At 38.8% G+C, this 17,908-nt stretch overlaps 1 protein-coding gene across 2 annotated transcripts in view; it reads right to left on the bottom strand.

Moving 5' to 3' along the window:
• Positions 1-4,882: 4,882 nt before the first annotated feature.
• TSHR (thyroid stimulating hormone receptor) overlaps positions 4,883-17,908 on the bottom strand; it is a 71,375-nt gene continuing 58,349 nt past the window's right edge. For both annotated transcript variants that reach the window (XM_009670487.2, XM_068946716.1), the window contains 2 exons: positions 10,712-10,900; positions 4,883-9,113 (listed from right to left, as the gene is read on the bottom strand). In XM_009670487.2, coding sequence (XP_009668782.2) covers positions 7,703-9,113; positions 10,712-10,900 — 1,600 coding nt within the window. In that variant the 3' untranslated portion in view covers positions 4,883-7,702. The remainder of the gene's footprint in view (positions 9,114-10,711; positions 10,901-17,908) is intronic.

Genomic DNA, 17,908 nt, shown 5'->3' with positions numbered 1-17,908 from the left:
TTTTGGGAGTAGAGGTAGAAAGCTTAAACAGAATCTGGAAGAGGAAGCTGAGATTACACGGAGGATGAAGATAGAAGGTAGTAGAAGGTAGGGTGGTTTTTTGTTTGTTTGTTTTTGGTTTTTTTAATACAAATTGAAAGCTAAGGTGCAAACCAAATCATCTGCAGAAAAAGAAGTGCGTATAAGGAGTAAAATACCCCTGTCCTCTGCCCCTCTCCCTCTTCATGGGAAGTGCATCTGCCAGTGTGTCAGCTGCCCTTCCTGTGTTCTTTTTTATCAGAAAATGATTCTTGCTGCTTTTACTGAGACATTATTGCTGGGTTTAACTGGAAATCTGTAGCTAGCTAGAAAGAATTGATCTGTTGTTTCCACAGTTCCCTCTAGGCAGCAGCAGTAGTCCGCATATGATTTAGAGATTTCATCAACTACAGTCAAAATGAAAACAGCACTGCACATGCAGCATGAACACAGCCTTCATGCTGCTTGATTACCATATGCATGATAGCACCTGAGTATCAGCAGCAAGCCAAAGGGAAGATGCTCAGTCACATGTTGCCTCAGAATTTGCAATGATAGCTTTTCTGTAAAAACTCATGTTACCGATTGTATTTTATTTGTTGCAGCTTTACCCTCACAAAAGAGGGAGTTTTGTCATTTTTCTTCAGTGTTACCTTTTGATGGAAAAGCTACTGTCATGTCAGTTGAAATAGGTGGTTCAGCTGCAAAACAGCTGGCATAGGGTTTGGCAGTCTAGCCAGCCGTCAATCTCATTGCAACAGGTAGGCTCCTCTTGGCCATGAAGAAGGGCTTTAAAAGAAATTACAGTATATAGACATGTTACAAATTCCAATCACATTGTAATAATGACTGTATAATGAACTCTTAGGTATGTGTTCTGAATGAAGTTGCTGTTCACAACAGATTTCATTCCTTTAAAAAAAAGAAGAAAAGAGACTGACCTCATCACAGCTACATAGTGGAATAGCTGAGAACTGCAATGAGTCTGCTCTTCCTCATCTAACAAACTGACAAAGCTCTATGACCTTTAATGGAAGTGCTCAATGTGTAGCAATAAAGATACAGCTTGAGATGACCATAACTACAGAGAAGCTGAGCTCTGGAGAAGTAGGAATATGTTCTCAAGAAAACTTTTATCAATCTGCTATAGCTTTCCAGTTTTGCCTATATAATGCCTAGACAGAGGTGCCTGCCGGATGATCCAGACTGCTTGAAATAGGCAAGCAAACTTTACGTACATTCAATGGAGGAACCTATCTTTTTCTGAAGAGCAAGCCAAGATCTCCACAAACTGTCCTGGGAGCAACACAGAGATGGCCTCACTGACTTTTAAGTATCTGACTCGCAATTGTAAAATAGCTGTTGCCACCTACTGGTGATCCAGATCCTGTACTCCTCTTGTAGTATCTAGATGGTATTACCCCTCTTGGTAATGTAGCCAGCAACTCAAGAGAAGTGATCGTTCTCTGCTCAGCACTTGCGAGGTCGGACAATTCCTTGAGTGGTACCTGGAGTGAGGCAGGCATGCAGGCTTTGCTTTGGCCATACATACGAGGCTTGACATTGCATATAATCAGGACAGCAAGGAAGGCTTCTACCCAAAAAGCAGGGTTAGTTTCAAATTGGTTTGTATTAATCCTGCAGCAGGTAAGCTCTCAGAAGGAATAAGTTAAGGATGGGCCAAGTGAATTCCAAGTCCTACTCTACAGTCAATGAGACTTTCCTGTATCTGGGAATACTTGTCCCATATTTTCAGTGTGGAAAATAAGGACAGGCAGTTACAAGAATTATACATTTTCCACACAATTGCTACCCTGTCTAATCTGAGTATCAGACATTTTGAGGTGCTGTGGCAATTCATAGCTGTATGTGTGCATTGAGGGATAAGGAGGGGTTCTGCTGATGAAACACTGTGTATTGGCCAATAGAACCTGCATTTGTTCACTTTTCACAACACGGTGGGTAGCCACACAAAAATCAGTTAGGTCAGATGGAGGTGACTGGACAAAAACAGATCAAAATATTTTGATTTTGTTATGCATATACTACTGTACCAATACGAACTTTAGGTCTACAATGCTGTCAAAATCTCTGTGCGTCACTAAGACCTCTTAACAGTCTTCTGTTCCAGGGCATGATAATGGCCCTTCACAACTTGTACCTTAGCCCACAAGGCCTACATCGAAGTGCAGTATAATGCCATGTGTTTTCAAAATCTCTACCAAGGAGGAGGGGAGTGCACAAAGGAAAGGCACAATTAATAGGTCCAAATAACTTTGTCTCCCCTAGCCCAATTTTAACTGCAAGCTAGAAACCATTTGATTACTGAGTGGCTTTAGAGTGAGGATGGCCGGCATTTGTTTGAAAAACAAAGCAGACTATGCTGCTACTACTGAACAGCCTAACCAAACAGCATGGAAGGAGGGCTGGGTTTGTTTTAACACATGAGCAGGGAGGTCTGCTCAAATCAGACTTTGCTTTTAAAGAGTTCTTTAATACAGAATCTCCAAAGACTATGCTATGAGCATTAATATTTAAACTATTCAGCAAGAGGGAAAATGAAAGTATATTTCACTTATGTTAATAAACCAAAATGCTACGGTAGTGATTGAAACTTGCATTTTATACTTGTGTTCTTTTCAGATTCTAAGACTGCATAGCAGGATGTGTTTTATTTTGACTATAGCCACCCCTTATCAAATGATGTCATCTGAAACAGATGTCCACGCAAGGAAGAAAAAAGTCTCTCTTTAGGTACAGCAGAGACTGCCATAGGTTGGCTATAACTAGTTTAAATTAAATTACTCAGAGAAAGTTTGAAGTACTCACATCTAGAGCTCTAGGTCAGCTTTACATTCTTCACTGTGCCTGAGAATGAAAAAAATTTTCATAATGTATCTTTTTCCACTACAAACCATGCAAATAGAATCACAGAAGCTTATGTAGAGAGGAGATGATAGCATTCTCTGCCACTTTAAAAGAGGATTGTTTTACATTCTATTTTCAATCTGAAATAGTCTCCCAGAGCCAGCAGAAGCCCTGAAGACAATGTTAACATTGGCTCTTCCAATTTCTGTACAAGGTTTTGCGAGAAGCTGGCCAGGCTGTGCCCTTTCACTTCAGCCATGAGTTCAAATCCGTTGAGGTAGTGCTATATGAACAGGGGATATTGGTGGTCTTCACTCGGTTGGCTAGCTTTTTAACTGCACAGACCGAATGATCTGGCAACTTCGGCTGCACAAGAACAAGTGGCTGCCCTGGACCAGACCAAAAGTCTGTCTATGCCAGGATCCTGTTTTCGATAGCTGCTGAAGGTGTGTGGCCAGGGAAGCATGAAAGAACAGGGCAAGCACATATGACACGCTCCCCAAGTACTCCCATCCTGCAACCATTTGCGGTTCAGAAACATCCTGAGATAGATGGTTTCTGTGTTTTTAGTATTTTTCAATGGATTTCTGTTACACGAATTTTCCGTTGTCCCCAAACTGATCCATAATATCCTTTCACAAAAAGTTCAGTAACACTGCTGCTCCAAGCTGCTCATGCCTTTAAGATCTATAATCACATCAAGATGCAGAGAAGCCACGGATTTATACAGCGATATAATAATTACTTGCTTTGTGTTCTGTTCCTTTCTCAATATTGTCTATTATCTGGTTTGCTTTTTTGATCTCTAGGAAGCATGAGCTGGCACTTTCATGGAAACATCTATCATACCCCTAAGATCTTGTTCCTGAATTGTGGTTGTCAGCTCACAGCACATCTTTTAAGATGTGAATTCTTCTGTTTTTGACACTACATTTATCACTACATTTATCTACATTGAATTTCACCTGACAGTCTGTCAGTCTTAAGGAGTCTTTATACAGTTTTTCATAGCTGTCTGTTATTCTTACTGCTCTGAATAAATATTTTTGCAGACTTTGTCACTTTTTAACTCCTTTTTCCAGGTTCCTTATGCAGATACATCTGAGCATCTACAGCTGAGAAAAAGCTTTCTTTGCATCCTAAAGCTTCATGTAAGAGAGAAGCAAAATTACAGGCAATAGCAAGGTATACAGATATACTCAGATACAGCTGAGTTTTCTACAAAGGGGAGAGGAGTATGTCAAGACTTACTGATATTAGAGCACTTTGACAGTTTTCAGCAATGGGAATTGTCCCTTACACAGTTTTTCAAAGTAACGTCAAGGTGACGGATTAGTAGCGTTTTTTCTTCACTGATGAGAATTACCGAACTAGAAGGAGCATAGAGCATAAATTTTGGCAAATATGGCACGAGGGCCATTCACTTTAATGGAAGGACTAGTAGGAGGGATCCTCTCTGCATATGGTCAGATTTATTTAGTTACTGTGAGAGTTCCTGCAGCAGAGTCTTTCCACCACAAAAAAAAAAAAAAAATCTTGCTACTGCTATGTAAGTGTGTTCTCATTAAGTATCCAGTCCTTGTGCATGTGACTGTTGCAATGACTATTAGGTTTAGGAAGGAGGGTGGAAAAGATCAGATATCAAATTTAGTCTTTTGAAGGGAATTTCATGGCTGTTAGATGATTCTTCTGATTATCTTGGATGTAACTAATGGTGATTTTGGAACTCCACTCTGCAGTGCTACTGTTCCTTTCCATCCTTGCTGCACTGAGATGGCTGTTTAGGACATCCCTTGCCTAGCTAGTGGGGAATAGGGGAAGGAACCTCCACCAGATAGACTGACTCATGGTCAATCTTTTTGGTTATGGGCTAGCCAAGGACAGCAGTGAAGCTGAACGCAGGAGAAGCAGGAGAAATAGCTTATTTTTTTTTAAGTAGAAAAATATATTTTAAAACTTTCAGAAGAATTCACTAAGCCTCTTACAATCTCCAGCAAAACATTTTATTCCAATATTCGCATTATTTCTAAAGTATTCTAGAACAAAATATGTACTGAATGCCAGAAATAATACATCTTGTTGAGTTACACTTAAAATAGCAAGTATTACATCAGGGTGTATGCAAGACTAAAAATGGCAAAAGGGACTTAGCAGAAATCCAATATAACATACAAATATTTACAATGAGTAAAAATCTGGCAAATAAATTACTTAAAATCTATTGCCTGGATGTTTCCCGTAGCTTTTAAATATTTTTCACCAAATTAAACACAAGAAGGAATATGCAAGGCATAAAATAGAAATACTAAATTTTGTTCATAAAGGCAATAACACAGAACCCTTTTAATGGAAAAAAAGTATAGGCAAGGTTTGGAGAGAATGAAAACTAGTTCAATAATGTGGAAATGTATAATCCATTAGTAACAGCAAATAACTATATTAATTTAAAAGCATATAATCATTCCCACATACCACACCTTTCCAATATCCTAGTATTTTTTAAGGAACAAATTTTCTATCATGAAAAGATAAAGGGAAGGTAAAAGAAAGTTTGAAATAAGTGATCTTTTGTTATTTTTAAAAGTACTTTTAAATTAAATGTTGATTTTTATCTTCCCTTTCTTTCTGGAAAAGAATATGGTTCAAGCCCTCCCCCATCACTGGTACACCAGCACATTAACAACTCTAGCAAAAACATATAATATGTCCGTTGGAACTGGATTGTCTTAGCTGCTGACGAGATACTAAATAAAGGAACTCAGAAAAGCATATATGGATAACTTTTTTTTCCCCTTTGATTATTCCAGTGCCAGAAAGGTAACAGAGGTCCCTTGGCAGGGATGTTTTTGCAGCTTGTTGTAACCTGCTAAATATGGTCCTCTTAGATATGGTCAGAGCATTCTCAATTCACAATTCTAATGCTTTTTTTCCCTAGGAAATTTTTCTAATCTGCACACTTAAACTGCCTTAGGGTTTGTAATTAATGCCAGGTGAGCCCAGGGCACAAAAGAAGAGGTCATAAATTATTATTTGCATGGTATTTCAGCAGTTTTGATTTCAAAATTAGTTGAAATTAAATGAAAATGGAAGTGCATGCCTCCTCCCCCCAAAATAAGCAGCTAAATTAATCTATAACACAATATTGTTGGTTATTAATGGAGGTAATGACAGAATCGTTTTTTATGAAACCATGTTACAGAGTTAATGAATCTAGGTCCCTGTGTCTTCTCGCTTACACAGACTTTATTTATAATCAGGAATATGGAATCAAATTGTGTTTGAATTGAAGTAAGCATATGGAATTCAGAATGCAATTACAAGCTGTAATTGTTTACAGTTTGAAGGGCTCTATGTGTTTGCATTACTACTAACTTTCATACAAAAAGTTCCTGTCTGTTCAACTACTGTTCCTCAAAGACTGCAATTTGGAAAAAAAAATCATTAAAATCGGCATAGGTTTTATAAAATGAAGTTTCAAATGCCTACCCGAAGGCATACATTCACTCAGTATTCTCCCTTCTCACGTTAGGCCTTCCAAATAGATGGGCTAAATGATCAATAGGCAATCTTGGTATCAGCCCTAGAGAGCTCGTCTCTACAATCATCTGAGGACAGGTCTGATCCTTCTCTCAAGATCAGGCCAGACAGCCAGGCCATGCAGATGTGAACACACGGGCCGGTGCAGAGTAGCTCTTGGGCTGAGTCCTGATGTCTCCAGGACATGTAGAGAGCCAGGCCCAAGCTCATTTGTTCACAGCCAAGCTCGATTGTGGTCTGGTCCAGTCTACCAGCAGGTAGCACAGGAGACTGCTTTATTGCTTTGCTGTAGCAAGGGAGTGTGGGATGTTCCCCGTATCCGAGGTGATGTTTCCTTACGCATAGTATGGAGGCTATGTGCCTGGGCTGCAGACAGGCTATGGCCAAACACAAGCTGACAGCGTGGTTTATGTAGCTGTACTTCAGATGTTATTGTAGATGTTACAAAAGTCAGCTACAGACCTCACTGCATGCTGGAGAGATGTTTTTAAATCATGTTGGAGGAGCTGGCAATTAGCCTTCAATCCAGGCACTGAAGGGCATGAAGTAACCTGAAGGCAGAATCCACTCCCTTTGCGTAAGCGTAGATGTGAGGCAGCTCAGCATAGCAAGTGCTAAGAGATAAAGTCCTTCTTGCCCTGTCCTGTTCAGGACATGTTGCTATACAGTCAATATGAAGAGGCTTCTTTTCCCACCTCACGTGACTAAACCAGAAGTTGCAAACTGAAGACTGCCTACAATTTAAGTGAGGATGGTTGAAGCAGAAGGAATCTGTTCAATTTTAGGGCCTGGAGGAAGTTTTGAAAGTTTGCTATTAGAAAAACATTTGAATCTTTTCACACAAGATAGTTGAAATTTCAGAGCTTCAAACTTTTTTTTTAGCTAATCTGATTTTACTTAGAAAGCTACATATTATTTTTCAGTCACACAAGTACCTTCAACTTTTATGCTTAGTCTCCTGCTTCCATTGTTAGATGAAGGCATCTTTCATATTTGCTGAATTTATTTGTATACGTTAATTTTTTTATTTATATAGAGCTTTCACATCCACTTCCAGTATTATCATCAGAACAGAATCTTTTGACCTGCATGGGTAGGGGTGTGAAACAAGAGGTTCAAGTGAATGACTCATCTAAAAGAAAATCATTTGGAAGGTACTTCAATCATCACAAAGGATAGATTAGGGAAAAAGGATAAGAAAAAATGGTATCTTCTCACTGGATTTCTTGTAGTGCACAACCACCTGTTGACCAGATTGTGGTAATCATACTTTCAGATGTTATAGCTCAGTTTGCTTGCATTCTTCTACAAGAATTTGGTCTTGCATTGTCATAGCTGGGAGGTAATCATTGACTGGGTCTTGAATGCTTGTAAGTATCTGACCTATCCCTCGGCTGATTCTCTGCCCATAAGAGCCACTGCTGTTTTTGGTGGAGACTGTTTGACCTCTGTGGACTTGAGCTCGATGCTCACATACACCAAACCTGCTTAGCAGGATAAATATATCTCTTCGGAAAGCTTTGGTGAAAATAGCATAAAGAAACGGGTTGGCACAAGAATTGAGTGGGTAGAAGAGTACCAGCAAGATCTTGGAATTCGTGACAGTTATCAAAGGCTTGCTCATAATGGCTGATAACGCATGGAAAGAGATGGGAGCCATGCACAGAAAGTCCGTGAAAATCAACACAGCCATCCTTTTGGCAATTTTGGTGTCTTTGTCCCCTGACTTGTACTGAGGATTTCGCACAGTGACATAGATTTTTATGTAGCAGGCACAAATAATGACAAAAGCAATAATGTTACATATTAAAACAAAGACAACATAGGCTTCGGCCACTGGTGTTTCAGTGTCCATAGGCAAGCAGATACTGACTTTGCTGTAGCTGCTGACTCCAACCAGCGGCAACAGAGCAAGAAAAAAGCATGACAGCCAACCTCCCAGCATGATAACCAAAGCATGTCGGAGGCGAATCTTTCGATCCGGGCGCATGGCAAAAGTGATGGCATACCAGCGCTCCAGGGTGATTACAGTGAGCGTATATACAGAAAGTTCACTAGCAAAGACTGTGAAAAAGCCAGCTGTATTGCAACCAGGCCCTGTCTGCCACTCTATGGCATGATTATAGTACTCTGACCTGGTATGGAGATCCACTGAAGCAATCAAGAGAAGGTACAAGCCCATGCAAAAATCAGCAAAGGCCAAGTTACACATCAGAAATCGTGGTACAGTTAATTTGTAGTGGCTGGTCAGAAGGATGAAAAGGACAAAAATGTTACCTAGTATGGCCAGCAGGTTCACAAACCACACCACAATCCTTAGAAATTTGTACCCCATTATGTCCTCACAGGGATTAAACTCATCAGGCTCTGGAGTACATATTATATCTTCATTGCCTCCACAGACAGGATAGTCGTAATGGTTGTCAAAGGCCTGGACATCTTCCATTTGAGGGTTCTTGAGCTCTTGGCCAAACCCAACGTTTCCTTCCCCATGCTCTTCAAAAAAAACATAATAATGGGAATTTTCATGAAAATTCCTGAACTTGGTGTTTTTGTTGTATACAGCATCAGTGTGATCAGTATATTCTTCTACATAATCTTTGTAAAATGGACCTCTGAGAACTTTGACTGATCTTCTTTTACGAAAGCTGAGACTGCCAGTCTGGTTACAGGTCAGATATTCCAAAATTCTGAAAGAGCATAGGGTGAAATCAGATTTACATGTTGACTAGAATAGAGTGGGTAAACAAAGGGAAGGCTTAAAAAAAAAAACAACACTGTGTGAATGAAAATTTAGCTATAACAATATTATCAAATACATTTCTATTAATACAAAGAGAACGTAGTGAAGAATAAGCTTGAGAGTTTCTGGGATCAAACATCCCAGCAGACTTAAGTACAATAAAATTTTTTTTTAATCTATATTTTTGCTTTCTCAGTTGCTATCTGGTATCCCCAGTGGTAACACAGCTTGTCACCATCCATAATCCTTCCTCCTTCTTGGGGGTTTACAATCTTGGTGGGCCACAAGACTCCTTAGATAACACACACAGCGTTATTTTCCTTTTTACTCACAAATCAGTTTCTCCCAGAACTCTAGTCGTTTTCATTTCTCTCCTGTGTATTTATTTCCTCTAGCGTCTTTAAAGCTTGCTAATAACATAGTACTTGGGAATCCTGTACCTCATGGTGTGATGCACCTGTATTTGTAGTCCCAGATTGTCTGTATTTTTACTAGAAAAACCTTGCAAATTGGCATCAAATTCTTTGATCATTGCCATCTGCTGTCACAATCCTTAGCATGTCTCCTTTCCAGGTGTGCACAATTCCAGATGGCACGCAATTCAGTCTGTTTGAGAAAGTTTTCATCTCCACTAATAAGGACAAGCTCATACTTGGTTCTTTCTCTTATTAGATCAATTAGGTTCTTTCTGCACATTCCTTCCGCCAGGTTTTGAATCTCTCTAGTTTTCTTTGGTTTAGTTGTCTATCCACACTTTCCTAATCCATTGTGGATTGCAAATGTTATTGCTATGTGAGTTTTGTATAATTCATGTACCAATAATAGCATATCTTTAATATACTATGCATTCAGATCCTGAAATACTGCAATATTGAAAATTGATGCTGTCTTCCTAAATCAGGGGCTGAACAAGAAATCACAGCTCTAAACCTGATAAAACTTTGGAGAAATTTGCATTGGATTTATATTTGAATTCTGCAGTAACACTGCGCTGGTAAACACAGCAAGTTTGTGGGGTTTTTTTGTTGCTGTTGTTACAGTAGAGGAATTGCTCTGTTGCATCCGGACTTCTAAGCTTATATTTTTTCTCTTTAATAGCTGTCAGTACTTGTTCTGAAGAGAGTGAGGAAATCCTGCAGAAATGGAATCAGAAATCGTCTGTCCAGAAGGTTACTATAGAACAACCCGTTCTCAGCATTTCAGTTAGAAACCATCTGAAATATGAGGTTAGGTCCACTCCAAAACTTCTTTTTCCAGTCCTTACTATAATATGCTCTAGTTGTTCTTTTTTTTCTTTTTGATTCTTTTTTACTTCTGGGCTCAACAAAAGAAAGAGAGCTGTAGCAAAAGGTCCTACAAATTCTATGCTATATCAACAATTCTTTTTCTATTAGTTTGAAATTGTAATCTCTTGGCTTCAAAGAATATCCTCTATATTTAGGAAAAATGGCCACAAAAATCCAATTATATATAATTTTATGTTAATACCAAAATATTGCCTTTACTTACATAGTTTAAAATTGGATGGAAGTTACTGAAACTCACCCACTGTTTTTTTTCCAATTCTTGAAAGCACAGCAATGACTTGGATAGGACAGGTCAGCTCGCATTAGCTGAAGAAATATCTTTACAGTTGGCAATTTCTTTAAAGTCCATGTATTTTTGGCCATCAGTTCTTTAAGGCTTTCCAAGCCTTTGGCTGGAAGGTTAGCAATGACTGTTCTGGAAACATCCCTAGGTAAAGGAAGAAACAAACTTCAGAATATCAAATGATTGGACTGAAACTTTTCAGACTGTCACAGTAATGTTGGGGTTAAATAGAATTCTACAGCAGAGATCAAATCTAGGGGAGGTGTAGAGAGGATTTAGCAAGCTATAGCTACATGAATATATTCTGCTTCTGAAACACAAAAGCAGATATCGTATATTCATATAGAATTGAATAAATTCTAGTTTGACACCATGAACTGATTCATCCACTTCAATCACAGGCTCTGATACTATTTATGCTTTAGCATATATATAATTTTATGTACCATGAACATTTCCATAGCCTTCAGTGGGAATACTATGTATACAGTTAAGGACCTCCTAAAAATCTTTGCAATATTGTAGTGAAAATTTATCACAACACGGCACTTTGCTAGGATCCATTCAAATTCAAGTTAAATATGAAATCCTCCTGTGACTTTTCTGGTTTTTAAAGCTTCATATCTTTCATGTTTCATACTGCAGAATATGCATGATAAATATCAAGATTTTTTTCAATTAGGTCTTTAAAGCCAACCATATACAAATGCATATGCAAAAATAAAGAATTAAAAAATCTTGAAAGTAACTACTCCTTCCATTGGAAAAGAGCGATTTTCCTTCAGACTTCCTTAGAGTCACTTTAACCTATTGGGCCACTTCAAGAGAAAGCATTACAATCGCTAAAACAACGTTCTTCATAAACTGAAATTAAAATCATACTTAATTTTTAATAGATTGAAAAATAAGACAGCATTGTTTTATTACTTCAGCTGTCACATTTCAAGTGTTTTAGTAGTAGAGAGTCAGCTTATTTGATTGCTTTTGTGATTCAAGAAAACTTTGGACTGAATCCCCACAGATAGCATGGAGAGTCCATTTACCATATGTTGTCTTTAAAAGATGTACTGAAAAATAATATGGAAAAATACTTATTTCCACTATCCAAGACTCAGCAATATCCTCCTAGTCTCCCTCCCTCCCTCAAAAAAAAAAAAACCAGAGCTTGAATCCTTAACAATGAATCATACATACAGGGCTAGCACATTTCCCGTAGCAAAAGAGCATAGAGGAATCCAGGGGAGGAGCAAGGAGGGAAAGAGCAATGGTATTTTCTGTCAAAATATGTCACAGCATGACTGAAGTGCTTTGCTAACTGCTTTGGAACTAGTAGGTCTGTGTGCATATTTATAGCTTTGCATGTTAAAGGTTATACCCAAATGTTACATGTATGTGTTCACACTCTAGTTCTTTATTCTTTATTATGGCTTTTACCAGTTTCTGCTATATGGGGCTCAGACTTCAAATGTGTCTCAGTCCATGCTGAAATGTTCGGAAAATTTGGGGCTACATTTGCCACTTTCTAGTTCTCCGATACTGAGTCCAGCTCAGCTGGTGTGTTACACAGTTTGTTGGGGAGGTGAATTTCCTTTAGAACAGCCAGGTGAGGATCATCTGCACCTGCTTGTGTGTTCCACTCATTTTGTTGTTTTGTTCTAAAACCTCTGCTACTGATGCTTAAGTTGAGATGGATCCTCAGAATTATACTCGGCAAAGAAATAAACCTATAGAAAAGATTATAGTGTAGGAACATTGCTGAGTGCTTTCATAGTGAGCACCCATGCTAACAAATAACCCAGCTCTTTTCTATGCATTCTTTTCCAAGGGTGCTGCTCTTGTCTCTCTGTGAGCCTCAGCCACTCTGGCTGGTTTCTTGCATCTAAAACTTTTTACTAGTTTTATGCTTTAAACAAATTGCTTCTCAAACTGTTATTTTGCTCTGCCTTAAATTTGTTGCTTTTGATTTGTCAGAATTTATTTTTAAATTAAGTTAGAAATTACTTCCACTTTCTGAAGGAGGGCTTTTTGCTTCTGATAGCTTCTTTTATCATACAAATTTGCATATGTCACAATGAGTCGATTTTAATGACATCAAACTCTTCTTTGTTCTTCTAGAGTCCTTTCTGATAGGCAGTAGGTGTTTTCTATAAAGCTGTATAAGGGTCTTGGAAGACTGAATGCTGCCTGCTAGCATTTTATCTTTTACAAAATCACAGAATAGTTGAGGTTGGATCTAGCCATCATCTAGTTCAACCTCCCTGCTCAAAGCAGGATCATCTAGAGCAGGTTGCTCAGGGCTGCGTCCAATCGCATTTTGGTTATCTCCAAGGATGGAGACTCCACAAACACTCTGGGCAACCTGTTCCCTCACAGTAAAAAAGTCTTCCTAATGTTGAAATGGAATTTCTGACCTTTCAGTTTGTGTCCATTGCTTCTTGTGCTGTTACTGGACATCACTAAAGAGAGTCTGGCACTGTCATTTTTACTCCTCGCCAAGTGCTTCTACACATTGATACAGTCCCTCGAGCCTTCTTTTCTCTGGGCCGAACGATCCCAGCTCTCTTAACCTTTCTTCGTATGACGGATGCTTCAATCTCTTAATCACCTTAGTGGCCCTTAGCTGCTCCTTTTTGTTTTTCAACAATTTCCGTATTTTTGTGGAGCCGTCTTTCTGAGGCAAATTGTCTTAGTGAACTAGATCTTGGATCAGATCTTACCAAGGCAGAGCTGGCCTTTCAGCAACCCCCAAGGGTCTCCATCAAGCACTCATGGTAGTGGCAGCCTACCTGCAGGAAGGGAACATGATTAAATGCCATACGATGGGAGTTGCTAAGGCTTTTGGGGAGGGAAGTGACAATTCACAAACCTTGTGAAGTTCTTTGAAGATGTTCTGGAATAAGCCTATGGGGAAGATGATCCTATTGGTACAGTGAACCTGGATTTCCGAAAAGCCTTGACAAAGGCCGGTATCAAGGGCTGTTAAGGTAACTAAGCTGTTATTTGACAAGGGGAATGGCTCTCACAGCTCAATAGCAAAATAAGAGAGTGAGGGAAAAGACTGGGAACAGATGGTAAATTTCCATACCAGAGGAAGAAGGGAAAATGGACTTGTATCAGAGCATACACATCATCGCAGTGGAGGCCCATAGAGGCTAGGCTGGCACTGGTATTACGGAAATATTCATAAAGAGTCTGGAAAGATAAGGAGAGCAGAAGCAACTAAGCTTGCTTCTGATACAAAATAATTCAGGGCAGTGAAAGCTAAAGCTGACTTTGAAAAGAAGCGGAAGGATCTCCCAATGTTAAGCGACTGAGCAGTAAAATAGTCGACATGATTCAGTATTGATGAATGTAAAGAACTGAGCTTAGGTAAAGCAATCTTAAATGTACATAGGTGACAATGGGGTTTAATTTACCTAGTACCCTGGAAAGGTCTTGGAGTCATCTCTGCAAATGTCAGCTGAGTGCTGCTCAGTAGCGTCAAAGGGAAAGAGAGTGCTAAGAATTTTTAGGAAATGAATAGTACAGAAAAACTTCATAAATCTAATATAACTACCTCCTAAATACTATATGCAGTTCTTTTCATCTAATCTTAACAATAGATAAATAAAGTAGAAGAGCGCAGAGTAGTACAGCAACAATGATTAGAAGTATCAAGTAGTTTCTATATGAAGTAATAAGGAATAGATAAGAACTTAACTGTTAGGAAAAGCTTAAGACTGGGAAGAGTAGAAGACTATAGGTATCAGGCACAGTGTAAAGAAGGTGATTAGGACTGATTATTCACTCTTGCAAGATGAGGTATGGGGCACCTCAAAATGTGAGGCAGGACATTGAAAAGAAGGTATGATCTTTTCACAAAATGCAGAATTAAATCATGAAACTTGGTGCTATAATTTCTTGTGCAGTCCAAATAACAAGGTAACAAGAAGGACAATATCCCTTTCTGTTTAGGTTTTGCTCATAATTGTGTCACATTCCCTTAGCAACTGACTTGAGTCAGGCGGAACTCCTTGTGTGAGCGCTGGGCAGGGAGGAGCCTCTCCGGGGCCCTGTGCGTTCCCCAGTGGGAGCTGCAGCTCATGGAGAGCTGCAGGGAGCAGCCAGCCCAGGCCTCAGGAGCAGCAGAAAGAGTTCCCAGGGAGCAGAGGGAAATCTGCAAAGTCTTTGGCAAGTCAAAGTGCTATCAGATAATGCTATGAACTGTAAAAGTAGAGATCCGCCCTGTGAGAACAAAGGGCTTGGAAGAATTAGTTGTAAATCTAGGTCATTTCCATTACATCTCATCTAATTCTTTTGAGTATATATATATTTGTGTGTGTGTGTATGGGTGTGCATTTAAGCAGTTAGGTATTGCAGTTTTTATTGTAATGAAATCTGCTTCTTTAATTTTGGAACTTGGAGAGAAGATCTAGGCACAGACACCTTGAAGTTCTTGTGACTCAAGATTAATCCTATCAGAGGGTTAACAATAGATGGTTGGTCCCACCAATAAGCCACATTAAGTACAGTGGTTCAGAAGCTTGGAAGTTTCCCAGATCCCCAGTTTGGAAAGTCCTCAAACTACTGGTCTCCTTGTTAAACTACTGGTACCATATCTGCCACAGTCTGACACATCTTATCACCTATCTGCACCTCCACTATTGCAACTGCAAAACCCTCCTGGGAGCTTGGCGATAGCTTATCCCAGAGGAGGATAACTTCTTAGCTACCCTAAACCCACACTTTGTTAGCAAGAGCTTGCCAGCTGGCCAGAGGAAAGTGTAGAATTGCCAGGGATTTTCTACCTTATACATCTAGTCTTCAGGGTTATCTGTTTAGATTCTCTTTTAGTGCTTCAAATAACTCAGCTGTTGTCTTTAACCTAGAAAGCATGAGATTGAATATATTTTAAATAATATTTTTTAATCTTCATTAGCAAAGTGAATCCAAGTAGTCACAGTTTTCCAGAAGACAACATCTATGTTTGCATTAATATAGAAGATGACTTTTCTTGAATGATTTCTTTGTTCTATATCATTGTAAGATCAATCTTGATTTTGGGCTGCTCAGAAAAATAGGAAGTGCTGCAATTATGTCAGCATCACTATTATAGATAACTAGGATGTTATTAAAACACAATAATATTTACATTGCACGTCAGTGTAGCCTCCTACCACTGCTAGGCTATAGCTGGTTCGCTTAAAGAAAGATAAGAGAATGTGCAAGAAGTCTGATAGACTTGTCAGAGGATCTGTCTCAAACTGAAGTGACTGTGAAAGAGGCTGGGCAGGAAACTGATAAAATGAATGGTAACAAGTCACCAGGACTGGATGGTTTTCACCCAAAAATTCTGAAGGAACTCAAGGAGGAAATAGTTGAATTAGTAACAGTGGTATGTAACCTCCAGCTTAGCACTGCTGCAGAGTTCCCAGCGCAGGAAGGTAGCGAATGAGCCACCATTTCTTAAAAAGTTGGAGAGAACCATGGAAGCAAAGGCCTGTCTGTCAGTCTGATGTATGCATTGACCTTTTCTTAGAAACTCTAAGAAACTCTTGTTTTTCCTCATGTGGTTTCCTATAACTCTCATATGACATTTCTAGGCTTTTGCGTTTCTTACTTGAAATATGCACGTTAGATTGAATATTGTAGAGATACTGGAAAGTTTCAGATGAACATGAGAATAAAGCAGGGCGTATGATTTAAGGGACACTGTGCTTCTTGAACCAAATGTGCATACAAAGCAAGAGTTAAATAGAAATTTAGCTGTTTGGTTGTCATTTTTTTTTCTGAATTCCTATTTTCTCATCTAATTCTTTGTTGTTTTTAATGAAGTGAGAAATTCAGAACTATATGTAAAGGATAATAGGTTTTATCAATAGCCTTTTTCACAGCCAGAAGCATACAACTGTAGTATGAAATCAAGTAATGATGAGAATTTAAAAAACAGGTAATTGAGAAAATAAAACTGAATGCATAGTAGTAAAACTGGGAATTTTTACCTAGTCACACTCAGATTTCTGAGTACTGAAATACTCCAGTAATTGAAAAGTACGAAATGTATAATAGATGAGCTTAGACTATCGATATTACTTATGCCACAGGTATTATTTCTATCTACTGAAACTTTCTTTACAGTTTATGAATCGACATTGTTTGATTAGCAGAATGTGGAGTATTCCTGTTGCTTGAAGACTCGCTTGTGCCGAGGGGAAGGAACAGAAGGGCCCTCCTGAGGTAGGACTGTTTCTTCAACTGGGAAGTGAAGCTTTAAAGAGCATTTCTGCTTTTTAAAGATAATGGCCCACCTGTATCTTGTGTGCCAGTTAGCTGATATTTTGAATTTGGACTGCATGTTTTGCAAAAGCTAATTGAGTAATAAACTTGTTTATATTTTTGTTGTACTCTGCTGAACTCGTGTTCTAGGCAGCAGCTCTTGTTGATACATTTAGTAAATTAGATCCACTGAATCTCTGAATTCTTGCCAAAAGTTCATTATTAGGTGAAGAGCTAACATTATATTTCTAAATTATTGCTCCAAAGGGAAGAATCTACATACACATCTACATATATCTGAAGATAAGAGCAATGACAGAGAGCTCAGAATATTGGCATGTGTTTTCCTCTCCTTAGGGATCACACTTCTCCTTTTTTCCGCTCTTGCGAACTGCAACTTTATGAAAAAATGTGCCCAGCTTTTTAATATCTGCTTAAATATACACATCTAAGTAGTTGATCTGAGACTATGCCCAAACACGCACAACATACATACATAACAAAGAATAATTCTTTGTAGTTAAATCCTTTCCATTGCTTTTCTTTAAAATCAAAATGGAAGGAAACTACCCTCTTATGGTTGATCCAAGGTCAGTCTTTCAGCCTTTAAGCTGCTGTTGCTGCTGAAATCCTAATGTGGAAAAAACAAATGATAGATCTGTGTGGCAGGCATTTGATCAACCTTTCCATCATATCTCACTTCAAGAGTACATACAGGGAACTCCAGAGAAGATGAGTAATGCGAGGTTGGTAGGGAGGCAAGACAGCTTCTCTTTTTTTGAGCTCCATAAATATTATTATTTTTTTGTATACTGGTCCCATTACTGACAATGCCTTTCACTGCCTCAGCAGAAGTAATAATACCTATCTTCTAGCAATGCTTTTCCACAGAGTAAT

Source organism: Struthio camelus, chromosome 5 (assembly GCF_040807025.1).
Source record: "Struthio camelus isolate bStrCam1 chromosome 5, bStrCam1.hap1, whole genome shotgun sequence".
NCBI lineage: Eukaryota > Metazoa > Chordata > Aves > Struthioniformes > Struthionidae > Struthio > Struthio camelus.
This window is presented reverse-complemented; position numbering and strand designations above follow the sequence as displayed.